Source organism: Podarcis bocagei (assembly GCF_964188305.1).
Source record: "Podarcis bocagei genome assembly, chromosome: 17".
In the NCBI taxonomy this organism is placed as follows: domain Eukaryota; kingdom Metazoa; phylum Chordata; class Lepidosauria; order Squamata; family Lacertidae; genus Podarcis; species Podarcis bocagei.
In genome coordinates, this window is record NC_138143.1 from 34,198,837 (window position 1) to 34,226,683 (window position 27,847).

At 46.1% G+C, this 27,847-nt stretch overlaps 1 protein-coding gene across 2 annotated transcripts in view; it reads left to right on the forward strand.

Moving 5' to 3' along the window:
* Positions 1–27,847, forward strand: part of LOC308576670 (transient receptor potential cation channel subfamily V member 6-like) — a 103,249-nt gene that overhangs the window by 51,375 nt on the left and 24,027 nt on the right. For both annotated transcript variants that reach the window (XM_081176385.1, XM_081176384.1), the window contains exons 2-4: positions 22,505–22,602; positions 23,857–23,979; positions 26,075–26,215. In XM_081176385.1, the coding sequence (XP_081032511.1) occupies positions 23,925–23,979; positions 26,075–26,215 (196 nt within the window). In that variant the 5' untranslated portion in view covers positions 22,505–22,602; positions 23,857–23,924. The remainder of the gene's footprint in view (positions 1–22,504; positions 22,603–23,856; positions 23,980–26,074; positions 26,216–27,847) is intronic.

Genomic DNA, 27,847 nt, shown 5'->3' on the forward strand with positions numbered 1-27,847 from the left:
CTCCACCCTACGATCAAACCCCAAATATTTTCCCACTCAACGAATTCCTGTTAATCAGCATTAAATTTTTAGTGGCCAAGTCAGGCCAAAGCTTAAGGAAGGATTTGAATATCCATAGGGCAAATATTGCAACCCCACAAAAAAAAGACTTGAATACTCTGTCCTCACTAAAAATGGACTGCATAGAAAAAGCCCTTTGAAATGTCCTACAGCTCCAGGGATGTTGGGGTTTGTGAAACTACACACACACACACACACACACACACACACACACACACACTGTTCTCATTAAGCTTACATTGCCATCTTGCATGCCAGTTTTCTGTAATCAGCTCTTACACATGGCTTGCCTTTGATGGAAACACTTGTACCTCCTGGGTGAAGCTGAATTTGGCAGGGCTGATGTAGCACTATTCCGTTTCCCCTGAGCGTGGCTTGCCTGAGACGTGATTGAAATGTTACATGTGAACTACATCCTGTATTTCACAGAGGTGCAGTCAGAAGGTCAGTGTCAGGTTGACTCTCACAATGGAGAGGGAATTGCAAAATGCTTGTTGCAATGTCCCGAAAGGAAGAAGCCAAAAAGCTTGAAACCTGATTGTTGCAAGAGGTATTAGATTGCCAGGTGGATAGATTAACACTGTTGGGATTAGCTTTTGTCTGTAAGATAAGGAACCAGACAGGGTTTGGTATCTCGTTGGCACAGATACACTGCTGTACTCATGCATTTAGACCTTAGCCAGTAGGACATCCTGAAACAGAGATAAAATGAATTAGCTCCTCAAAAGTTCTCTGCAAATATTCATACTAGATTATCTCTGAATATTTTGAATAGTTGTGAAATATTAATTATTTGCATTTGACATCCACTGATACTAGATATATTATTTCAGTAATTAGGATTTGATATCCACTGACATTTAGTATTTAAAAGATGGCATACAATGTTATTTTAGTGTTTGGCAACTGGCGGTTTATGGATTTTCATATTTGATGCCTGCCTAGATTAAAATATGAAGAGATGTCAGCTAATCTAAAGCACTCAAAATTTGGGATTTTGAACGATTTAACACTCACAATGTGACTTTGAATTTTTTTATGTGGAAATCAGCTTTTAGTGAAAGCCTAAATCTAACCAGGTAAGATGAGTTTGAATGCAAATGACTGGGATTTGAACTACATGGGAGCTAAAAGATAGCATATTAGGCAAAACGGGAGAGTTAGTGATATGAGAATTAGAGATATGAGGAAGAAGTGAAACACTAATTGTTTCAGGGAAGGGAGAATAAAGAGAAGCAGTTTCCTGGTTCACTGTGACTGATGGGGGTGAGGCCACAGCTGAGTCTGGGGATTCTTGGTAGAAAGTCAATGGCAGGTTCTTTACAAACAGGTGGGCAGAATTTGCCTGTTTCCTCTACCTTCCAAAATGATGCCACATAAGCTCAGGGTGGGGAGGGGTGACCAAAGGTAGGCTTTCCTTCATAGGGAGCCCCAGAGCTAAAGTGTGAACCCCACCCTGGGTTCCTTAAAGGTAAAGGTAAAGGCACCCCTGACCATTAGGTCCATTTGTGGCCAACTCTGGGGTTGCGGCGCTCATCTCACTTTATTGGCCGAGGGAGCCGGCGTACAGCTTCCGGGTCATGTGGCCAGCAGGACTAAGCCGCTTCTGGCGAACCAGAGCAGCGCACGGAAACGCCGTTTACCCTCCCGTCGGAGCCGTACCTATTTATCTAGTTGCATTTTGACGTGCTTTCGAACTGCTAGGTTGGCAGGAGCAGGGACCGAGCAACGGGAGCTCACCCCATCACAGGGATTCGAACCGCCGACCTTCTGATCGGCAAGCCCTAGGTTCTGTGGTTTTAGACCACAGCATCACCTGTGTCCTAATTAACTCAACTACTGAATCATTAACAGACATCCTTCCATGTGGCGGCAGGATCATCATGAGTTGTCACTTAAAGAAATTGCACTGAGAACTATTCAGAAATGGCACTTTATTCCTCTACACCTGGAGCATATTAATTAAATTCATACCCCAGGGTGTTGGAGGGGGTGCAAAGTTAGGAAATCTTCTAGCACAGGGATGTCCAACTGGTCAGTCGTGATCTACCGATTGATCACAGGGTGTCTGTGGTCGATCATGGTCGATCGCGGGATCCTGATCGATCAACCCCCCCAAAAAAAACAACTTTGGTGAAGCCTCCCCCCCCAAAGCTCAACAATTCTGGTCAATCCAATGGGTAGATCACTGCCAGTTTATTTATAGTGGGAGTCGATCGCTGTCTCTTGGAAGTTGGACGTGCCTGTTCTAGCACATGTGAGAATGCAACAAAGCCTTTTTGTATTTTGGGATTCCATCTTTACAGATACGTGCAAAATTACTGACCAACGCCTACAAAAGACAAGTGAGCTAGCGCTGTTGAATTTATTTAAAGGTAAAAACTTTGTTTCAGGGAACCTGCAGCCCACCTGATGTCATTGGACTCGAACTCTCATCAGCCCCATATGGCATTGGCAGTTGCCGGTGATGATGGGAGTTGTAGTCTAACAATGTAGGGTGGGCCACAGATTCCGAGACCCTGCCTTATTAGGTATGTACATATGCTTAAAATGTTTTTTTAAAAAACAAAACCTGCACCATGAAATGTTGGATTCTGCATCCTGAATAAACCAACTCAAAGCTTACAGCCCTACATTTTCAAAATGTTTAATGAACTCTTTTATTATATAATTATTTCAGTGTAGGAAATGGAAATTGAGATGGCAGACTTTGGCACTTTTACTTTTGAATGACACTCACTGGAGCTTACTTCTGTGTAAACACACATAGGATCAGGCTGTGGATAAAACCATATCTAGGTAAACTTCTTATTGTGAGAAAACTATTCAGGAGGTGACTCTGAGGTAGCTGGGTGGTTTGTTTTTTTTTATTTACTTTCCACATGTGCTTCTTAAAATCTTCAAGGCCTTTCCATGGATGTCTGGAGTGCCCTTGACTAAAGTCAAAAGCCCTTGTTTCATTGTAGACTTTTTGTTCCAGGATTTCATCAAGAGAGGGACAATTTGTTCCCATAAAGCATTCCATACATCTTAGACATCTGTTTCTTACAGCTAAGATTGCTAGCTTTTTACACCTCTGAGAGCTGCTGCTGCTGCTGCTGTTATTCAAATTTTGTATACTGCCCTTCACCACGGGGCAGTTCACAATATTAAAAATACAAAATACATAATAAAACAAAAGCAAACCAATAATCTCTCCCACAAACACATTTAAAAGAACACGGAATGTTAATCACCCAAAGGCCTGGCTATGTTTAGATGTGAGTGTCTGAGGAACACTGCCAGATTTGAGAGGACCCTGGGCAAAGTGGACTCGGCAGGGCGGGGCATGCTGGCCATTGTCTCTCTGTGGTCCTGTGATGCCTAGTCATCAAAAATCCTCCTTCTATATTACACTGGTTGTTCCGACCCTCTCCTGCCTCCCTTCCCCTGCATATCAGGCAGGAAGGGGTCCCATAAAAGCTGTACACTTTTATAAGATTATAAAGTACTCTTTGAAAAATTAACACAACGGTAAAAAGGTAAAGGTAAAGGGACCCCTGACCATTAGGTCCAGTTGCGAACGACTCTGGGGTTGTGGTGCTCATCCCTTTACTGGCCAAGGAAGCCAGCGTACAGCTTCCGGGTCATGTGGCCAGCATGACTAAGCCGCTTCTGGCGAACCAGAGCAGCGCACGGAAACACCGTTTACCGTCCCGCCGGAGCGGTACCTATTTGTCTACTTGCACTTCATGCTTTCGAACTGCTAGGTGGGCAGGAGCAGGGACCGAGAAATGGGAGCTCATCCTGTCACGGTGATTTGAACTGCTGACCTTCTGATTGGCAAGTTCTAGGCTCTGTGGTTTAACCCACAGCGCCACCCGTGTCCCAGAACACAATGGCACATAAACCCTAATACTAGCTACAACATTCCCCTCTTCCTATGAAATCTCTTGGCAAGACCTGGCAATGCTACTCATTGTATGAGCCAGCTCCAGCTAAGACAAAACCTTATGCAGGTGATATGATTGAGACTGCAAATGTTGACCCTGAATTCAAGGTCCCACCTATGCCAGGGATGGATGCCAGTGTGGCTAAGGCCCTGCGCACTATATCAGTACCTTTGATTTTGCATTTTGAACTACATTCACTTAGATCTAGGTACAGACAGGACCTTAAACTCACAGAGACTGGGGGGATTCACATGAATCTTCTGTGCTCTAAGAGGGGAGGACATGTTATATATATATATAAAACTATGTATGGCTGCGATTTGGTGGCTAACTTGCCTATGGATTTTGTGGAAGAGCTGACCAGCTGGGAGAGATGGAAAAAGAAAGCTATGTAACCAGAAAACCACCACAAATTCCTGTCCATAGGATTAGTCGGTCCATGACATACGGTACTGTTAACATGAGGCTTCCAATGTGGAGGTTTCAAACATTTGGAACTGAAACTAGCATCTGGAAGAAGCAGTTGTGAATTTGGAATGCATTTCACCAGTTTACAAAGTGTGACATAAACTTCCCAGAGCTCTGTAAAAACTGCGAACTTCACAGTATACATTGGCACCTTCTAGACTGGCAGTAATGTGCTGTACTGAGCAGGTGTGATGTTGTCATTGTTTACTGTTCATAAATCAACTTATACATAATGGCATTTCTCTGCCCCATGGTGAGTTCTGCTGGGGTGCCAGTTGCCAACGTTCCTGGATGGGTTTGGCTCATTGTGAAGCTGCATGTTAATTAAAGTAGCTGAAATGGCTTTGAAGAGGTGGCATTTGAGTATTTGTCAATATAACCTTGTGCCATTCATGAATCTATCTGGTGAGGGTGTAGCAGGGAGCAGGTTAGGACATGGGGAATCTCTGCATCACATTCCTGCTTCATTGTCTTGCTCATAGGGCGGCATTGGAAAAATCATTATCTTCCCACTTTCCTACCTGGTGATGAACAACAAACAATGGTTGCATTTGGCTCTGTATGTTAGAGCGTGGTGCTGCTAATGCCAAGGTTGAAGGTTCGAGCCTCATATGGGACAGCGACATATTCCTGCATTGCAGATGGTTGGACTAGATGATTATTACTGTATTTTAATATTGTTGTTGTTTAGCCGTGTCCGACTCTTCGTGACCCCATGGACCAGAGCACGCCAGGCACTCCTGTCTTCCACTGCCTCCCACAGTTTGGTCAAACTCATGTTCATAGCTTCAAGAACACTATCCAACCATCTTGTCCTCTGTCGTCCCCTTCTCCTTGTGCCCTCCATCTTTCCCAACTTCAGGGTCTTTTCCAGGGAGTCTTCTCTTCTCATGAGGTAGCCAAAGTATTGGAGCCTCAGCTTCAGGATCTGTCCTTCCAGTGAGCACTCAGGGCTGATTTCCTTAAGAATGAATAGGTTTGATCTTCTTGCAGTCCATGGGACTCTCAAGAGTCTCCTCCAGCACCATAATTCAAAAGCATCAATTCTTCGGCGATCAGCCTTCTTCATGGTCCAGCTCTCACTTCCATACATCACTACTGGGAAAACCATAGCTTTAACTATATGGACCTTTGTTGGCAAGGTGATGTTTCTGCTTTTTAAGATGCTGTCTAGGTTTGTCATTGCTTTTCTCAAAAATCCATGAAGGGGATTTTAATATTACTGTATTTTAATATTTGGTTGGAAGCTGCCCACAGTGGCTGGGGAAGCCCAGCCAGACGGGCAGGGTAAAAATAATAAATTATTATTATATTATTATTCTTATCCTCGGGGTCCCTTCCAACTCTACAATTCTAGGATTCTATGATGTGGCTTGTTTCTCTCATTAAATATTTGGCACATGAAAACTGGAGAAGTGTATGGCCGACATAGTGGGGGGGGGCTGTGGGTGCTCCACAATATTCCCCATGACGGGGCAGGGCACCCACAATTTTTGCACCACACGTGTGACATCACAGGCCCGCACTGGGCACCTACAAAGTGGGGCGGGGCCCAGCACCCGTGACGGCCAATACAGGGTTCGCATCAGTGCTATAATATATGTGCATGTTGCAAAAGCTGGCCGTGGTGTGTGCCGATCCCCTGTCAACCTGCAAATAGGAAACCTGGCATGGAGTATCGGATGCTTGGGAGTGAAAACCACAGGCTTCTGCAGAGAGCACATCTGCAACAATGCGGATGATGAAGGGCAGGCTGCCGTTGCGTTAGTGCTGATTTGCTGGGTGAGGAAAGCCATGTGAATTTCAGCCAAATTTTCTAGCAAGCTGGTACCGAGAGGTAAAGCAAACTTTTCTGCTCTGCCAGCCCAGATATTATAGTCTGGCTGGAGAATTGCTTGATTGTGCAAGTGATGGAGTTCTTCCAGGTCAGCCATGTGAAGAAAGTAGGAAATTTCCAATTACCACTGAGGATGTTCCTTCCACTGCCTGTTATCCCCATTCATTTAGATGGGTGAGATAATATGAAGACATTGATCCCTTGCTGTGTGTGACTTTGCTAGAATCTGGGTCATGTTTCTCAGAACCCGGGCCCAGGAGCTTATCGGTGGGTTACATTAGTTAATGGTGGATAAATTTCTGTGAAAAGTTGCCCATCATTGCCTGATACAAATACACAACTGCTAGGGAGTGTTGGACAATTTCTAAGGCATGTTCAGCTCATGTAGAGCAGGGGTAGGGGACGCGGGTGGTGCTGTGGTCTAAACCACTGAGCCTCTTGGGCTTGCTGATCGGAAGGTTGACGGTTCGAATCCCTGAGACGGAGTGAGCTCCTGTTGCTCTGTCCCAGCTCCTGCCAACCTAGCAGTTCGAAAGCACACCAGTGCAAGTAGATAAATAGAAGGGAAGGTAAATGGCGTTTCTGTGCGCTCTGGTTTCCATCACGGTGTTCCGTTGCACCAGACGTAGTTTAGTCATGCTGGCCACATGACCCGGAAAGCTGTCTGTGGACAAATGCTGGCTCCCTTGGCCTGAAAGCAAGATGAGCGCCGCAACCCCATAGTCACCTTTGACTGGACTTAACCATCCAGGGGTCCTTTACCTTAGAGCAGGGGTGGGGAGCCAGCAGCCTGCAAGCCTCACTAGACATCCATGTATCACCATTTGGCAATTTCGGCCAAGCCATCCCACCTGCCCTATACCTGAAATATAAGAAGAATCCCTTCAAAGCCCAGTGCAAGAAAAGGGGAACTAGCAAAACACCTGACATTGCACAAGTGGCGCAGACATAAGCAGGTGCTAGAGACATAAGCTGGTCTCATGCAAGCAAAGTAACATTGGGTCGGAACTTGCAAGTTCCATGTATAAATCCATTTAGAATTGATTCCTCCTCCATCCCAGTCCCTCAGGTATCAATTCTGAAAAATGCTGGCAGTCTCTGAAACCAGTTTCCAAGTTATTGGGCGTGGAGTTCACAGTAATTTTTTTTTGCTGTGTCCAGAGATATTGGAAACGAATAGCAGGTATTGGTCAATGTATTGGAGAAAGCTGCATGAAATACACTGTTGGGATTCCCCACCATCACCAGGCTTGCATCTAAAGTGTCATGCTTGTCAAACAAATGGCTTGAACCTCTGGCAGAGGCAGAGTTCTGATTTAGCAGTCTGGGCAACATGTTCGAGAATGAGAAATGTAACCTTCACCTCCTTTAGATAGTAACAATGAAGCATATTTTATAAACTAGGACCGCAGTTGGTATCCATTTGTGTTTTTTATTTCCTTTATTCCTGAAGTTAGAGTGAGATATTTGTAGCTATTATGGACAAACGTCCCAAACAAACCAGCAGGTTTCCGAACAGTCAACCACAGATCTGTGAAAACAGAAAACGTTAGCATGCTGCGCAATTGAGCCAATTACAGAGAACACGGAGGAAGTGCAATAGTCAAATATTCTGAGCGACAACCTGTTGCCAAGGCAATGGCAAGCTGGCTAGCATTTTGAGTGGGGAGGGAAGCCCACATGCTAGGATGCAAGCTAACCATTTGGAAAGCCCAACGTATGAGAATTATGTGGATGCAAATACATTTGTAATTGTCTCAAACATTGTAGTATTTCATGTTGGTAAAGCAGAGATGTGTGTGGAAACATTGGGGAGGTTTGTGGATGCCTGCTTGCAAGAGATTGGTGTGTGTGTGTGTGTATACACACACACACACACACACACACACACACACACACAGTGGTACCTCGGGTTAAGAACTTAATTCGTTCTGGAGGTCCGTTCTTAACCTGAAACTGTTCTTAACCTGAGGCATCACTTTAGCTAATGGGGCCTCCTGCTGCTGCCACGCCGCCGGAGCACGATTTCTGTTCTCATCCTGAAGCAAAATTCTTAACCTGAAGCACTATTTCTGGGTTAGCAGAGTCTGTAACCTGAAGCGTATGTAACCCAAGGTACCACTGTATTGTGGGGCCTAAACCCTAGAAATTAATAAATGGTAGGGTTTTGATTAATTGGGATATGGATGAAAGTACAAGCTGCAGAACTGTGCCAGACAAGGAATCCCAGGGCTGGTTTATGCAAACCAGCCTGGCTTACCTGGTGAAGAGCAGATCTGTTAACATGACAAAAGGGGTTGATGGGCCATCCAAGAGGAATCCTTTGGCCTGGGGAGACAGAAGTTGCCAAGGTGATGGGGTCCTGTCACCTCAGACAGGAAAAGGGAGTCTTGAGCAAGAGTTACTGGGAAGAAGGAGGAAGCAGAGAAAAGACTGGGATCCATCTTGGGCAGGTTGGCTGAAGGCCGGCTGCACTGCTGTAAGGGACAAGCCCCTCTTGAAATGACCATGCTGTAAGATCTGGCCTCCCTCCATGTAGAGGCGTAAATAGGTGGATAAACCATATTTCTTAAAGCTATGGCAGTCTCTGCCGTGTCTCAATTCTCCAAAGGGAACCACAGACCCTGGATGAGTGCCTGAAGCCCCATAGGCTCTTGCTACCACTTGGCGGAGACAGGGCGAGGCACCCAACTTTTGCAACAATATGTTTACACCATATGCTATGTCTACTCAGAAGTAAGCCCCTTGAGTTCTCAGGTAAGCAGGCATCCCAACTGCAGCTGTGACGTGCCACGGGGCAGCTGAGACTTTTGCCTTGACAAAACGTTCTGAAGGAAGCAGCTAAAGAAATTGGAAGACAACATGTTTAAAAAATGCAGTCTGTGGAAATGCAGTCTGTGCTAGGAAAGGAACAGAAGGTCGGGAGTTGAAGAAAAAAAGTACATCTTCAGCAGCAGAAGCTGCAGGTTATAATTAAATGCATGGGAGTTTGGGCTGGTCACCTGCCCTTACGCACAGTGAACAAAGCCATCTTTTCTTGCCAAGTGTTTGCGTAACCAGCTGTAGAATTTACGGTAAATTGGCAGGTGATGGGGCACCTTAAAATGGCTCGTAGCTTTTCAGAGTAAACACCAGTTGTTTCAATAGAAACTTTTTATGTGGCTTTGATACCAGAAGTGAACAGGCAGTGAGAGAACATTGTGGAGCACATGAGAAGGCGTTGCCTGTGTTCCACCCTCCTCTCCCACATTCTCCTTTTAATGCAAAAAAAGTTAAAATGTACGCATACACTAAACAGCCAAACTGGCAAGTTTGTATCTTCTTTGGCCTTTAAATACCAGAGTTCGTAGGTCAGATCAGTCTACCAGAGCTCCTGGATAATACTCTACTGAATTTTTGTAGGGTTCGGTTTTTCCACTGGCTTTTTCTGTACCCCTTTCTTGGCACAAAGTGACTGGCAGAGTTGCCAGCTGGCGATGCCCACTTTCAAGGATGTGAACATTTCCCCTTTTTGCCAATTAATTTTCATTGCTTTTCAAAAACTTTAACAAATTTAGCATCACGATAATCAAATTCGATACGAATTTGACTTGCCACCCTGCCATCTTGATGTTTCTCTTCCTACCCTTATGGCATACATTTCCAAATTGCATTTCAAAAACTTAAAAATATTTAAACATTTTATCCTTGATCTCTCTCTCCCCCCCCCCCCCCTGTTTTCTTCCCCCTTCTCATTTTTGGCTCCTGCTAGATTTTTTACTTAACTATAACATATTCCCACATTTCAAGCAGAGTTACTCTTCACTTTGTCAGCTCACAAACCCTTACTTTTAAATCGGTAATCCTCCATTAAAGCCCATCTCTCCCAAGGATGTGAATATTTTCAAGCCTCTGGGTTCACACGTGGCCTGAAATATCGCCAGCACAAGGCCAATGGCGGGGACGACAACACTCTTTCTGAATAGACTGAATGAAAGATTTCATGGAAGTGGGGATGCTAGTTTGAGCGCACTGCTACAATCCTAGGCCCATGCTCGTATGCAGGTGAAAAAGGTAAAGGACACCTGGATGGTTAAGCCCAGTCAAAGGCAACTATGAGGTTCTGGCGCTCATCTTGCTTTCAGGCCAAGGGAGCCAGCGTTTCTCCACATACAGCTTTCCAGGTCATGTGGCCAGCATGACTAAACCACTTCTGGAGCAACGGAACACCGTGATGGAAACCAGAGCACACAGAAACGCCGTTTACCTTCCCACCACAGTGGTACCTATTTATCTACTTGCACTGGTGTGCTTTCGAACTGCTAGGTTGGCAGGAGCTGGGACAGAGCAATGGGAGCTCACTCCATTGCGGGGTTTCAAACTGCTGACCTTCCGATTGGCAAGCCCAAGAGGCTCAGTGGTTTAGACCGTAGCCCCACCCTCGTCCCATATAAACATATAAACATGTTTAATAACACCCATGTACCTGTCTCAAACACAATTGCTGCCTAAAGCTTGTAGGCACTGTAAGGACGTCTGCAAAGCATTAGACTCCTCTGGTTTTAGCCACTGAATTCTGGTGTCTGAATCCAACACAGAGCTAGACATGCTTAAACCCACTAGAATAGTTCCTAAATCTGTATTGGATTAGAGCCTACAAATTGCTCTGGTCGATGCTGCCACCATTTGGCCTTAAAATGCCACTACATCGAATAATATATTCAAATATATGCTACTTGTGCGAGGTGCTGTTGAGAACACTAGCCCTGCCAAATAAGCAAAACGGTATTCAGAGGAAGTAAGTTGAGTTGCTCTCCCAGATCCTTCCACCAAGGAAATAAAAATACCTACAAAGTACAATGCCACTGGTCATTAATAAGAACAAATTAATAGTTAATAACAACAAATGGCACATGGAGATTTAAACACTGCTCTGGCTGTCAGTATGCATGAAAAGAGCAAAATTTTGTCCATAGAATTGTAGAATTGGGACTGTGAGCGCCCTCTAGTTATTTTCTCCCCTGATTTCTTATATGCTTAATTCATTGAACAACATATTTCAAGATGTGTGTGACCTTGTCTTGGTGATCTTGAGTGATCCACTCTGCCGCTCTCTGAATTCTCTGCTGCGAAGTCACATGCTGCTCAAGCAATGAGTCTCAGAAATAATTGTTTTCTAGACATCAAAACACTGCTCTTCCAAGAAACCGCTTGTGTGGTCTTGTTGCAGGGTATGGTTGTAAATACATTTTAAAATCCGGTATAATGCAAATAGCATTCCTCCACCTCAGCTTGCCAGAATCCATCTTCAAAATTAATAATCGCAGTCTCTTGCCAAGATGCTTTATAGATCCTTCTGGTCCTATAAATTATTTTTCCACATACCACACATGCAGGTTATCTTCTGGTTTGTCATGATGGTTTTTTTATGGCAGAGTTTTATGGTGCACTTGGGGAATAAGCAAACTGGTTTGCTTTCAAATGTAGTGTATTTCTTCACCAGAAATATATTTTCCTTTACTGAGTTTTTCTTTTATGTGGGGAGGTCTCTCCCACCCCAGAGTAGCTGCACATTTTTTTCTGCTGCTGCTGCTGCTGGCAACACCACCACTTAGAATAATAGAATCACAAAATTGTACAGTTGGAAGGGACCTTGGGGGTCATCTAGTCCAACCCCCTCCAATACAAGAATTCTTTTGCCCAACATGGGGTTCGAACCCACAGCCCTGAGATTAAGAGCCTCATATTCTGCCAACTGCACTATCTGCAGTTTGCTCAGTGTACTGTCCCCCATTGCCAGCCCACCTCAAGGACGGGACAGTAGTGTGGCCTTTGAGCATGGCTCCCACCATGTTTGGCACTCATCTTAATTCACCCAAAATTAATTGTTCTGGCTTCCAGATCCACTGTATGTAACATAAGCTGCTTTCCATCTACTTCTTACCTCTGTCTCATTTCCCTCTCGCCCTACACTGGTGATTGGAGACAATGGTTTTATCCACACCATACATTCAAAGCAAATTAAACAAGCATTTAAAGCACGTGGTTTTCCCCCAAACAACCATGGGAACTGTAGTTTATTATGTGTGCTCAGAATTGTTAACCACGTGAGAGAGAGAAGGAGTCACAGTTCCTAGGGTTGACTGAGTGAAGTTTTGCGTTTTAAATGTGCATTGAATGTGCTTTGAAAGCATGGTACAGATTTGCCCTACAAAGTTCTACCGGAAGCACCGCAAGTCCTTTCTTTGTGCGCTGGCTTTTAGCACCTAGGATTATAACAATCGTGGGTGGTTTTCTGGCACTTGTTTTAATCTCCTCTAATCTGCTTTTAATTTGGTATTTTATATATAATAGAATCCATTAATTGTTGAGTTGTTCTGCCCATTGGCTATTAGGAAAGAGACAGAGGGAAAGAAAGACCAGGAAATGTTCAGTTAAAACCAGGCAAAAGCAGAATGGTGGCTCCAATCCAACACAATTGGCAGATCCTCTGAGTGTTCCTGTTTTCCAGGGACAGTCCTGGATTTACAGAAGCCGTTCCGGTTCCTGATTTGATCCTGTAATGTCCTGCTTTTCCTCAGGACATCCCTATTTCCATTGGAGAAATGTTGGAGGGTATGGAGTTATGCAACCCCCGAGCCAAGGAGATAAGTAACTATACAACCTTTAGAAGACAGCCCTGTATAGGGAAGGTTTTTTTTTAAAAAAATCATTATATTTTTATATATGTTGGAAGCCATCCAGAGTGGCTAGGGCAACCCAGTCAGTTGAGGATGTTGTTGTTGCTTAGTCGTTTAGTCGTGTCCGACTCTTCGTGACCCCCTGGACCAGAGCACGCCAGGCACTCCTGTCTTCCACTGCCTCCCACAGTTTGGTCAAACTCATGCTGGTAGCTTCACGAACACTGTCCAACCATCTTGTCCTCTGTTGTCCCCTTCTCCTTGTGCCTCCATCTTTCCCAACATCAGGGTCTTTTCCAGGGAGTTTTCTCTTCTCATGTGGTGGCCAAAGTATTGGAGCTTCAGCTTCAGGATCTGTCCTTCTAGTGAGCACTCAGGGCTGATTTCCTTAAGAATGGAGAGGTTTGATCTTCTTGCAGTCCATGGGACTCTCAGGAGTCTCCTCCAGCACCATAATTCAAAAGCATCAGTTGAGAATAGAGGGGTATAAATATTATTATTATTATTATTATTATTATTATTATTATTATTATTATTATTATTGGCATCCCTATTTTCATTGGAGAAATGTTGGAAGGTATGAAATGGAAAATGATCTACAACACAATAAATAACAGTAAGGCTTCAGTCCTGTAATACTTATCTGGGAGCAAGCCCCATTACACATAGTGGGACTCCCTTCTGAGTAAATCTGCGCAGGATAGCACTGCTTGGCTGCAACCCTATTTTCTGGAATAAGTTCATTGAAAGTCATCAGCACCTGCTTCTGATTCAGCATGCATAGGCTCTTTGAGGGGGAACCTGCCTTCTTCGCCACTCCCATACGGTATTTTATACAGAGATAGTATTTTAAGATTTGCAAGCCTTGGTAATGGGCCTAGAAATGGAATTTACAAATATTTTTTTCAAACACACATTTCTACACATCCCAACCAGATACTATGTGCCAGCAGACTGGAGGAGAATCACTCCTCCGAAAGAACAATTTAAAATAAATTGAATTATTATTATTATTATTATTATTATTATTATTATTATTATTATTATTATTATTATTCATATATCCTCTCTCCTACCCATCTCCATTGTGGGCCATTTGCAGTTACCCATTTTTATGACTATTTGAAACGTAAAATTTAGCGATCCCCTGCTGCCTGGATGCAAATAAAATCCCACACTTAAAAGCAGGCACCGTATATTTCTCCCTCTCTTTACAGTAAATGTTAATTAAAGCTGCATGGAAGGCAAGTTGAATGTATTTGGGTTGTGGCGTCTTATCCTCAAGACCCTTCGGTGGTTTTTAGAAGGTCAGGTGTTCTCTTTCCCACTGTCCCCCAAGGGGTTTGCAAGATAATTCTTAGAGGGTTTGCAGGTGTAGCCAGGGCAAATCACTGGCACCTTGGGGGCAGAATCAGCTGTTTGCTTGCTTTTCAGATGGTAGTAAAAGGTAAAGGTAAAGGACCCCTGGATGGTTAAGTCTAGTCAAAGGCAACTATGGGGTTGCGGTGCGCATCTTGCTTTCAGGCCGAAGGAGATGGCGTTTGTCCACAGAAAGCTTTCTGGGTCATGTGGCCAGCATGACTAAACCGCTTCTGATGCAACGGAACACCGTGATGGAAACCAGAGTGCACGGAAATGCCGTTTACCTTCCAACCACAGTGGTGCCTATTTATCTACTTGCACTGGTGTGCTTTCGAACTGCTAGGTTGGCAGGAGCTGGGAAAGAGAAACGGGAGCTCATTGCATCGTGGGGATTCGAACCACCAGCCTTCTGATTGGCAAGCCTAAGAGGCTCAGTGGTTTAGACCACAGCGCCACCCGCGTACCTCTAGTACACATGGCAGTACTAGGTTTTTTTACTGACCAGTCCAATGTTCCCGGTGTTCGTGGGAAATTCTCAGCAATAATGTACGCAGCTGAACTGGGTCAATTTTTAGTCCCTGGGAAAGGGTATAAACTTGCTGCAACTCTGCTGATATGGCAGGTGGGCGGGCGGTTTCATAAACGCCTTACTACTGGGGGTGGGGAGGGCCTCAGGTCCATGAGACTAAGGGTTAAAATGTCCAATGCTTTTACAGGGACAACTTCTCAGAAGGCACCAATGCCAGTGCAGTCATTTTGCCAAGATGGAAAAAGTATACTGCTGCACACAGAAGGCTTCCTCCTTTGCAGTGCCTGCTCCCTTTCAAAGGAGCACAGCCACCTGCTGCCTGGTTTAATCTGAGAGGAGGTGACAGTTTTTTCCTAGGAGAATGTTATTTTACTTAGGGAAAGTTCATGCACCGCGAAAGAACACTTTCCCCTTTTAAAAAAATGAGCCCCACAAAATTCTGAAACTGGCCCACAATGATTTATCAAGTAGACGTTTCTGGGGGAAATTATCCTTCTCCTATCCTAAATCAGAATTTCCTTTATAAGCAAAATGCTCATTTGGCTGCAATATACATAGGACTGGGATGCCGGTCAATTATCATCAAATTTATTTTTTTGTTAATTGTTGCTTAGAAATGATAAAAATAACTATTTGCAAGCAGTCCTTGAAGCAGCATACAAAGCTAATGCTGCAAACTGATTACCTATTATTTGATTCTGATCAAGTATTCAATGAAGCCAAGAATACTCTAGATATATATTTATATTAAGTATTGGTGCAAAAACCAGTATATCAGCTGTGTCTGTTTTCCGCACACCTTCCTTTCACGACATTCGTGAGGCTACACCTTCCTTTCCAGTAATATTCTCTCTCTTCTCCATCCATAAAATAAACAAAAACAGCTCCCTCCAAAAGGCAGCAGGAGTTTAAATAAAACATAACAAGCCCTGATAGTTCATAGCAGGAGGGAAAGGGATGCCATGAATCGGTGCCAAGCTGTTTCCATTTAGTGTGAGTGATTCTGCCTGAAGACTGGTGCCAGCCTCACTTCCTCATTTGGGGGCATTTGTTGGATCTGGGCCCAGGTTTTTTAATTAAAAGGGTCTGAGGTGTGGCACTTGGGGCTGTGCCCTCTGTCTTCTAGCAGACCAGCTCCCCTCAGACAGACAAGTTTTCCTTAATTGAGGTAATCCTTGGCGTCGTGTGAGCACAGGAGCTGATTCCTGCTGGGCTTTGGGCCTTGACATTTTCCAGCTATTCCCACACTCCAAGAGATCGTAAGCTGGCATTCTGCCACCAGAAATCTCCGTATGGGAAACGGCCAAGATGAAATACATTTTTTTCGCGCCTTATTGACAGGAGTGAAATTAAACAAGTTCTCCGCTTTCCTAATTCTTCCTGAAAGAGTTGATTGGCACCTAGATTTTAAATTTGCCAGGTGTCCTTTAGCTTGAGGGTTGCCCCCACAGTTTAACAACTCCCCAAATGTTGCAGCTCCCTAGAACGCAAAAGATATCTTTCCGTTGCAGTGCTTTTTAGCAGGGAGTACTGAGGTGGAAGGGACGCGAGTGGCGCTGTGGGTTAAACCACAGAACCTAGGGCTTACCAATCAGAGGGTTCGAATCCCTGCGGCGGGGTGAGCTCCCGTTGCTCGGTCCCTGCTCCTGCCAACCTAGCAGTTTGAAAGCACGTCAAAGTGCAAGTAGATAAATAGGTACTGCTCTGGTGGGAAGGTAAACGGCGTTTCCATGCGCTGCTCTGGTTCACCAGAAGCGGCTTAGTCATGCTGGCCACATGACCCGGAAGCTGTACGCCGGCTCCCTTGGCCAATAAAGCGAGATGAGCGCCGCAACCCCAGAGTCGGCCACAACTGGACCTAATGGCCAGGGGTCCCTTTACCTTTACTGAGGTGGAAACATGCAGCCACTGCTATTGAGCTGGGTGTTTGTATCATTTTAATGCACGTGCTTCCGTGAACTCAGTGGCAACTATAGATGGTGAACATACATAAATGAATTCATCTAGAACAAAGTATTACTTATTGCATCATTTTCATCATCCAGCTGCGACTCATGGATTTTATTAATTTTTAAATTGCAATTATTACCCTCACCTTTCTTCCAAGGAACTCAAGGTGGTATACATGGTTCTCCCCTCTCCAGTTTATCCCGTCTCCGTCGTCTTGCTTGTCTTTGCTCCTCCCTCTTTATGCCTCTTCTGGTTCTGGGGGACCAGAAAAGAGGGGAGCTGGTCGCAACAGGAAGGGGAGACACCCTGGCTTCTACACCAGCCTGCCTCATCTCTGCCTCTTGCCCCCTCTCTTTTCTAGCCTCCACTTCTGCCTCTGATTCTGGACCGCTCTCTGCCCCATCTTCTTTCTGCTCACTAAGCCCTGTTACCTCTTCAGCTTCTGACACCAGCTCTTCCCAGTCTTCTTCCTCTTATCCCTCTGACTAGTCATTATTGTCCCACCACCAACCCCCTGGCTCTGAGCCTTCTTCCCCTGGGAGTTCCCTTGGGGGGTTCCCCAGCTGATGTCTCCCAACATTCCTCTGCTTCCAGCCAGTCCATGACAAACCATTAGATTAAGAGCTATGTATAAACCTTTGCTAATGTGTGAATGATACCGTAGATGGAAGTTTAGCTGTTTGTAGTGTGTGTGTATTAATTTTTAAAACAGAAATTATTTCCAAAAAATGCTTTTCTTATATACAGTGGTGCCTCGCAAGACGAAATTAATTCGTTCCGCAATTCTCTTCGTCTTGCGGGTTTTTCGTCTTGCGATGCACGGTTTCCCATAGGAATGCATTGAAAATCAATTAATGCGTTCCTAGGGAAACCACCTTCAGGCCAGGTCTGGGGACAGTCTGTCCCCGGACCTCTTCTGAAGGCTGGGGGGGGGGACAAGGGCTTTTCTTCCCACCCCCAGCATTTTAAAAAACCCTGGGACAGCGGAGGACTTCTCCGCTGTCCGGGGGATCTTAAAATGCTGGCGGGCCCCTGGGAAGGCAGGCAGGGGGGACAAAGACTTTCGCCCCCTGCCCGCCTTCAGAAGGTGTTCCCACCCCCCCGCCCGGCTTCGCAGCAGCGCTACGAAGCCCGGCAGCTGGGGCAGCTGTTCCCGCCCCCTCCCCCCTTCGGAACATCGTTCCGAAGTGGGGCGGCTGGGGCAGCTGTTCCCGCCCCACCTCCCCCCTTCGGAACATCGTTCCGAAGTGGGGCGGCTGGGGCGGCTGTTCCCGCCCCACCCCCCCACTTCGGAACATCGTTCCGAAGTGGGGCGGATGGGGCAGATGTTCCCGCCCCCCTCCCCCCTTCGGAACATCGTTCCGAAGTGGGGCGGATGGGGCAGCTGTTCCCGCCCCACCTCCCCCCTTCGGAACAGCGTTCCGAAGTGAGGCGGCTGGGTCAGCTGTTCCCGCCCCACCTCCCCCCTTCGGAACATCGTTCCGAAGTGGGGCGGATGGGGCAGCTGTTCCCGCCCCACCTCCCCACTTCGGAACAGCGTTCCGAAGTGGGGCGGCTGGGGCAGCTGTTCCCGCCCCACCTCGCCCCTTCGGAACATCGTTCCGAAGTGGGGCGGATGGGGCAGATGTTCCCGCCCCCCCTCCCCCCTTCGGAACATCGTTCCGAAGTGGGGCGGATGGGGCAGCTGTTCCTGCCCCACCTCCCCCTTCGGAACAGCGTTCCGAAGTGAGGCGGCTGGGGCAGCTGTTCCCGCCCCACCTCCCCCCTTCGGAACATCGTTCCGAAGGGGGGCGGATGGGGCAGCTGTTCCCGCCCCACCTCCCCCCTTCGGAACATCGTTCCGAAGGGGGGCGGATGGGGCAGCTGTTCCCGCCCCACCTACCCCCTTCGGAACAGCGTTCCGAAGTGGGGCGGCTGGGGCAGCTGTTCCCGCCCCACCTACCCCCTTCGGAACAGCGTTCCGAAGTGGGGCGGCTGGGGCAGCTGTTCCCGCCCCACCCCCCCACTTCGGAACATCGTTCCGAAGTGGGGCAGCTGGGGCAGATGTTCCCGCCCCACCTCCCCCCTTCGGAACATCGTTCCGAAGAGGGGCGGCTGGGGCAGCTGTTCCCGCCCCCCCTCCCCCCTTCGGAACATCGTTCCAAAGTGGGGCGGATGGGGCAGATGTTCCCGCCCCACCTCCCCCCTTCGGAACATCGTTCCGAAGTGGGGCGGCTGGGGCAGCTGTTCCCGCCCCACCTCCCCCCTTCGGAACAGCGTTCCAAAGTGGGGCGGATGGGGCAGCTGTTCCCGCCCCACCTCCCCCCTTTGGAACAGCGTTCCAAAGTGGGGCGGCTGGGGCAGCTGTTCCCGCCCCCTCCCCCCTTTGGAACATCGTTCCAAAGTGGGGCGGATGGGGCAGCTGTTCCCGCCTCCCCTCCCCCCTTCGGAACATCGTTCCGAAGTGGGGCGGCTGGGGCAGATGTTCCCGCCCCACCTTCCCACTTCGGAACATCGTTTTAAAATGCTGGGGGTCGGCAGCGAACGCTCCCGACCCCCAGCATTTTAAAACCTCCCCGGGACAGAGACTTCTCTGCTGTCCCTTGGAGATTTTAAAATGCTGGGGGTCGGCAGCGAACGCTTCGCTCCCGCCCGCCAGCATTTTAAGATCGCCCGGGGCAGGTGGGGGGAAGGCAGGCGGGGGGGAGCAAAGACTTTTGCCCCCGCCGGCCTTCAGAAGAGGTCCTCTTCTGAAGGCCGGCTGTGGGCGAAAGTCTTTGCTCCCGACCGCCAGCATTTCCCTATGGGCTTTCGTCTTGCGATGCAAGCCCATAGGGAAATTCGTCTTGCGAAGCGCCTCCAAAACAGAAAACCCTTTCGTCTTGCGGGTTTTCCGTCTTGCGAGGCATTCGTCTTGCGGGGTACCACTGTAATAGTGTGGTCAAGTAATAGCTGGATTTTTTAAGGTGCATTTGACAATTACCCCATTTATATGTGAAAATATAATAAGGATAGCTGGTATTTGGAGTCTGTAATGAGCTCCAGTGTTAGTTCCCACTTGATACCTTATTCATGTACTTCAGCTGAAAACCTCATTGAGATATGAATAAAAATGTCATACTTAACCTTGAGTATTCCTAGCCTAGCTCCTACATCAACAGAAATAAGCCATTGTGTCTTTTTAATCAGATTTTTCTCCACAGTTGGGAATACCCATTACCCCCTAATTACTCTGATCGGGGACTAACTGATCCCAATGCCCATTAATAAAACCCTCAGATAAAAAAACCCAACAAACGTGCATATGTGTAGGTACACACAGATGTTACACACACACACACACACACACACACACAACACAACACAACGGGGAACATGAGCAAAAGTACCACAGAACAACTAATGATTTTATTATAGGAAAAATAATCAAGGATGAAGCGAAATGTTTTGGCATTTGGCATTTGCCAAGTTTGAAGAGGTCTTCTAGGAATTCTTGGCAGTCTGCGGTGATTAAAACAGCAAGCGAAAAGGACCCGTGATGCCATTATACAATTGCGCGGTGTTGTAACCAGAGCAGATGTACTTGCGCACATCGATACCCTGTCAATTAAACAAAAAGGAAGACTAGCAAGTCACACATGTGCAAATTCCGAAATGGTGTAGAAATCCTCCCAAGTTAAATTGGAAGGCAAGTGAAGTTGGGACATAAGGCAGAGCCAGCTGTGGGGCAAATAACAAAATGGGCCAGGGCAAACAGCTGCTCATCCTTGCAGATTGGGGACCCCCTATTCTGTCCTCTAATCGAGCATCATTGTGCGCACTGGCAAACCTCTGCCATGCACAGGTGTGTTACAGCTGTGAGAGAGGATCGTTGCCGCTCCCCCTGTCTCTTATACTTGGAAGGTTTTGCATTCTTCAAAGGCATTATAAAGACAGCTGTGACCCTGATGATGAGGGAGGGCTCCTGCAATATGGTGCCTCCAATAGTCTTGAATCCCTTTCCCTAAGCACGCTTTGGAGGCACAAATTAGGAGTCCATTTGTTCCCCTCTAAAGATTCCTCAACTCGCTCTCAAAGGAAAGGATTTTCTGTTTTCTAGCTGGTTCCTATTATGTTTCACATCCAGTTAAAGAAGGACACAGGGCACCATGAACTTCTCCTGCAGAACTTTGTGCCCCTTGAATGGCTGGGCAAGAACACTGCTGGAGCCTTCTGAACTCCTGTTGGTTTCAAGAGAGGTTGCACAGGAAACCTTTCTGGTTGATTTGAATCCTATTAATAATACTCTGAATTCCTTCTTTGCCCCCAGCGGCTTCTCTTTCTGTGTGTCTCCTTTTTCAAAGCCAAATTGTTACATAAGTTTAATGAGATGTGTCTTCATTGAGGGCTGCTCACCTTTTCTTGCAGCTTTGTGGGTTGGAGGCATGTTGGGAGGGGCTTTGTTGTCTATCCAAGCCAGCGATTGAGCCCTGATGGGCAGATCTGCTGGCATGTCTTAGAACAGACACATACAGATATTTCTGCCTGAATTTAACTCTTCATAGTCTCTGCCTGCCTGTATCAGCAGCTGGCTTGCCCCCAAGTTTGCACATAATCCTAAGTGACAAACCATGGCTTAGCTCCAGGTATAGCGTGGCAGCAGGAGGACCATGAGAGGAGCAAAACAGCAGTGATTTACTCCCTGTGTAGCTGCATGCACGCACATTCGCATTTACCATGGTTTGGCTTAGAGTTATGTGTAAATGAGGGCAGTGTACCAGAAAAAGTATTTTAAAAATAACATTACTGAAATATCACTTTTTGCCTTGTATTGATGGTAATTAGTCTTACCAACAGATGCTGCGGAATAGAGGAATGAAGACTTTCCAAGTTGTTAGCTGAGTTAGCATTTCATGTCTTCAGTGTAACTTTTACCACCGCGCAAGAACAATTATTATTTTCTTTTTCTGAAAACCCTGCAGGTCTTTGGTTGAAGATCAACTATTGAAGGTGGGAGCCTCTTGGATGTGTCCGTTGAGATCTCTAGGGCATTTTTGTTGTTGTTGTCTTGCTGATAAAGACAGTTGTCTTAGTTTTGAAAGACAACTTTGCTGATGTGATGAGAAAAATCCTCCTCCATGGGTCACGTGGGTTGTAATGCACATTATTCTGAATTTATTTTGCACATTCACCCGGTGCTATACCAGCTGCACTGGCTCCCGGTGGAGTACAGGATCAGGTTTAAGGTGCTGGTTTTAACCTTTAAAGCCCTATACGGCCTAGGACCCTCGTACCTACGGGACCGCCTCTCCTGGTATGCCCCACAGAGAAACTTACGGTCTTCAAATAAAAACATCTTGAAGGTCCCAGGCCACAGAGAAGTTAGGCTGGCCTCAACTAGATCCAGGGCTTTTTCGGCTGTGGCTCCGATCTGGTGGAACGCTCTGTCACAAGAGACCAGGGCCCTGCGGGACTTGACATCTTTCCGCAGGGCCTGCAAGACAGAGCTGTTCCACCAGGCCTTTGGCCAGGGCACAGCCTGACTCCCTCCCTCAGCAATCTTCGCGGAGCTCTGGCCCAATGGTTGCCAGTGGCTTGAATTAATTAATTTTATAATGAATGATTTTAGAGTGTTGTTTGTGCTGTACTTTTGTACTGTTTTATTGTGGTTAGCCGCCCTGAGCCTGGCTTCGGCTGGGGAGAGCAGGATATAAATAAAATTTATTATTATTATTTCTGCTTGTTTCAGGATCTGGGAATCTCCCCTCCTCCTGGCTGCCAAGGAGAACGATGTCTCTGCCATTCAGAAGCTCCTTGCCAGCCACAGCTGCGACATTCACGAGAGAGGTATGGAATCCATGCTGCTCATTGTGTCCACATTGCCTGCTAAGATAAAGCACAAGGACCTTGAGGGGAGGAGTAAAAGGGAGACAGTGGTAGAAAATGAGTTCTTGGGTTGAAGGAGGCCAAGGATGGCTTCAGGTGTGGCAGAAGGAACAGGAAGTATATATGCCATGTGCTTCCTGGTCCTCCTACTACAAAACAAACTTGATTTCCTTATATACCGCTTAATGCCAGAATAGGCGTCGAAGCAGTTTTCAGCTATAAAAACCAATGACACAAACTGCAGACACCCGTAATTACAATACACAATATAATGTTTCACATCTCCTGTCCAAAACACATCCGAAGTAGCTGCATGCCCAGGTGCGCCCATCGCTTGACTGCCCATCTTAAACAGTGAAACAATGAGACATGGCAACTTATATTTGGGTCAGATCAGGCCACAACTTTATTGACTACAGATGTAAGAAATTTGGCATAGGCATTGGGTAGAACCAACCATTTCTGGCCTGCCTCCCAGGAGGAATTAATTTTGGGGTCAACTGGAAGCGAGGGAGTTATTGACCTACATTAAAAATTAACTCCCGCAATGGATTGCACCTGGGGAGTGTTGTGGCCCCTGGGTGTCCAGATGGAAGCAGCTCCTCTGGATCCCTTTAACAGGATACCCCATTTTTTGAGAGGCAGGCAGAGGCTACAACCTCCCCTCTGTCCAAGAGTACTCCTACCCAATGCCTAAACCGCCCAAGCTGTGATGGTGGCGATAACCACAGGGCTGGAGCCAATTCACCAAGTGGGAAAATGTCAACCTGGTCCTGAACATGGCGACCAACAATGTCCATAGTAAGGTTGGTGAAAGCACAGTGTACCAACCAGAAAGGCAGGGAGGGTGGGAGAGCCGTCAAAGAAATGGTAGTTGACACAGGAACGGGCCACCTTTTATTCCCAGAGCATGGACCCAAGAGAAGCCCCATTGGTTCGCCCCCTGGGAGTGGCCTGCCCCCATGTCTACTCGCGATTTGCGAAGTTTGTGAATTCTCCTGCTGGGCAGCAAACTAGGCTCAGGAGCCTTGCCCGCCACCCATGAAGTGACCCAGTGGGACCTCCATCACCAGATCGTGGCAGGTGGGAGGAGCACTGGCCTGCAATAGTGTCTACTGGCAAGGGTGAGCCGACTTCTCGTAACTTCTGTGGGCGCCTTCAGCAGGTTGGCAGAATTGACAACATGTGGCCTCATATATCTGGTGGTTTCTCTAGGTGCTGTTGGGGAGACAGCTCTTCATGTAGCTGCCTTGTATAATAGCTTGGAAGCAGCCCAACTCCTGATGGATGCAGCTCCAGAACTAGTGAACGAGGCTATGACGTCTGAACTTTACACAGGTAATTATTATTCAAGACATCCATATCCTGCAATTCAGTTCTGCAATAAGCTCCCAAAGTGTCTCGCAATATAAATAAAACAGTAGTGAATAAAACATCAACAGTCATGAGATCTATTAAATATAAAACTACGACAGCACTCGGAACAAGTAGATATTTACTGAGAAAAATGGGTCTAAACCAAAGCCAGAATGGGGTCTCCAGATCCATAACCTGGGCCCAGAAAACCTTCCCCTCATGTCCGTCTTGAGCCCTTGTCCTCATGTCCTCATGCCCTTGTGAAGGCCAATGTTAGGTGGAGCCAGTGCTTCAGATCCCAAGGATGCAAAGTTTAGGAATTTGATCATAAGCAACTATTTATGAAGCAATACATTACCATTGTCTGTGTGTAATAATTTAGTTACGTCTGACTTGGAACCATCGGGAGATGGTGGCCTCTCCTTCCTTGGAGGTTTTTAAGCAGAGGTTGAATGGCCATCTGTCATGGATGCTTTAGCTGAGATTCCTGCATTGCAGGGGGTTGGGCTAGATGACCCTTGGGGTCCCTTCCAACTCTACAGTTCCATGACTTTGCCCTTCATTGGATACATGTTCTAGGGTGCATATTTGGTTTTTGTGGGGCCATGTTGCAGCCCGGCAGGCCAGGCTAGTGTTCTGTATGAATTGAGTGTGCATCCTAGAATAGGATCCCGTATTAAGACTGGTGCTTTCAAACTTGTTCATGAATGACCTGGAAGTTAGGGGTTAGAATCATAGAACTGTAGAGTTGAAAGGGACTGTTCATTCCAGCTCCTTGCAGTGCAGGAATATTTTGCCCAGTGTGGTGCTCAAACCCATAATCCTGAGATTAAGAGTCTCATGCTCCACTGACTGAGCTATCAGAGCTGGTTAAGGTCACTGATAGCTACTCTCCCAAGGTTACCATGTGAACTTCATGACTGAGATGGGATTTGAGCTTGGAGCTCTATGATCCAAGTCTAATGCTGTCCAATATACTTGACTGGCATATAATAATAATACTTTGCATTTATATAATATAGATGCTTGAGGAATTTAATTGGGCTTTGCAAATTGCATGATTCATGTCTCCCAGATCAATGCGTAAATTGGAACAAAGGGTTGTTGTTTTTAGAATTTCATACTATTGAAATTTCTGGTGGAGTTCTCTGCTCAAAAAAAATTCAAATACATTTTATTTTTTTATAGATAAAATGCTTACTATGTGAGGAAGCCCATTCAAAAATACAAATTTAAATGAGAGTTTTCATGTGGGTTTTTATTTAAAATAACATTAATATAGAAACAGGACAAGAACAGACTTATAAATGGAGGTAGGGTCCAGAAACAGAATGATCTTCCCATCCCTTTAATATATAGTGTTACGTCAATAAAGGTTTGAGAATCTAAATATATAGTTCTTTAAGGTGTTCTCAAAATGCTTGCAAAAGCCCTACTGCAAAGATTACTTCAGGTACTCTTGACAATGCAACCCTATGCATATCTACTCAGAAGTAAGTCCCACTGAGTTCAATGAGGCCTGGGATGCAATCCTTGAATAGAAATATGAGAGTTGCACTGTTACTCCAAGGTTTGCAGCCTAAAGACTATAACCTCAAAGTGGGTCGGTATAACAGCAGGATTTGAAACAGGGATTTCCCAGCCAAGCTCTTAGCTACAACATTACACCTGTTTCCTCTTTGAAGAAATGGTATTGGATAAATTCCAGATGGAATATAATAGCAGCAGAAACAGAGTCATCAAAGCACTCTTGAATATAAATGGTCAGAGGGAGAATATGAGCTGCTTAATTTATCGGTAATTAATTTTGCAATTGCATTGGTCATTAAAATCAGCATTCATCAGCATTGCCTCAGGGGTTCAATATCCCTTTCTTCTGCAGGTAACTCAGATGAGCTTCTCTGAATGTAATCACTTTTAGTTGATGTCAGGCTTGTGTAAAGCATAACTTGCTGTTGTTCATCAATTATTTGCCCACAAACTAGCTGGATTTGTGGGTCCCAGTTTTCATTAGCGATGCCTTTCTAGACTGGAGGAAATGGAGAACCTTATGTAAGCAGACATTTGTGTATTTCAGGGGAGACAGCTCTTCACATAGCTGTGGTGAACAAAAACCTAAAGCTGGTGAAAGCTTTGCTTGAGAAGGGGGCAGATATTAATAGCCCGCGAGCCACTGGATACGTCTTCAGGCGCAGAAGTGACAACCTTATCTATTTTGGTATGTTTGGAGTCTGGATACTCTTCCCCTCACATTCTACTTTTCTGTCTGGAGGGATTTTTTAAATGGAGAATTCTGTCACACGGGTCCTCACCGACAGCTGATATGCAAATAGACCTCCTCAGTAAGAAGTGAGCTGCAGTCTAGTGTCTCAGCCATCAACGGCCCACATTCTGAGTTGGCAATTATTTTGGAAACCAGTGTGTTTGAGGTGTTATGATGATGGAGATTCTGTCTGTGGTGTTTGATCTGTGAAGGAGCAACTCACACCTGCATACCCTCCGCAACTTTTCACTGATGAAAATAGGGACGTCCTATTCCATCATCCTAATCATCATCATTTATTATTTATTCCCTGCCCATCTGACTGGGTTGCCCCAGCCATTCAGGGCAGCTTCCAACATATATAAAAACATAATAAAACATTAAACATTAAAAAAGACTTCCCTATACAAGGCTGTCTTCAGATGTCTTCTGAAGATCGTATACAGTGGTACCTCAGGTTACATACGCTTCAGGTTACATTCGCTTCAGGTTACAGACTCCGCTAACCCAGAAATAGTGCTTCAGGTTAAGAACAGTTTCAGGTTAAGAACGGACCTCCGGAACGAATTAAGTACTTAACCCGAGGTACCACTGTAGTTACTTATCTCCTTGGCTCGTGGGTTGCATAACTCCATATCCCCTAATGTTTCATGAAAATAGGGACGTCCTACCATACCATCCAACATTTCTCTTATGAAGGAAATGCAGGGCATTCTGTGATCAAATCAGAAACCGGGATGGCTTCTGTGAATCCAGGACTCTCCCTGGAATTGGAGAGTCCGGACCTGCCAGATCTTGCAAGCATGAAAGTGTAAACTGGCCCCAGGGTGACCAGAAGCAAAGGAGGTGAGAACTCTTGGCGTATATTTTTTAAAAAGTTGCGTAGAAGAGGGAATTCCATCAGGTACAGTTCTGCTCACCCTTGCTTAACAAGCTCACAAGATAAAGTGGCTAGACTTCTTATTATAGAAGACAGGAGTGGTTCACAATGGACTGGTCAGATGGTGCTGCTGCTGCTGCTACCCACCGCTCCACTGGTACTGAGCACTGTTGCTATGGGGGGAATCCACTGGGGAACCTTGGTTGTCCTCCCCATAAACACCTCCGCAATGATGGTGGCATTAAAATATCCTGTTCTTCTTCAATAATAGAGAAAAAAGGAGACCAAAAGAGAGAGATTAATTGAAACTGTCTAGTAAATCAGATCGGTAGTTGGGTTCCTGTTGGGGAACCTTGGTTGTGTGGACTTGGAATCCATTTGGAGATCCAGGCTGGGGAGACTTCAGGAGATGCTGTGGTTGCTGGTTCTTCCTCAGGGCCGACCCAAGGTAAACAAAGAGTAATATGGTACAATCAAGCGTGCATTGGAATTAATGTCAAGAATTGGGCACAGCTGGTCATGAATATAACACAGCCCAAGCCGGATGAGGGCAGTGCACATTTATATGGTGTAAATTGTACTCCAAACACCCACCTGCATTATCTCTGTTTTTGGATTAAACCGCAGAGCCTAGGGCTTGCCGATCAGAAGGTCGGCGGTTCGAATCCTCGCGACGGGCTGAGCTCCCCTTGCTTGGTCCCTGCTCC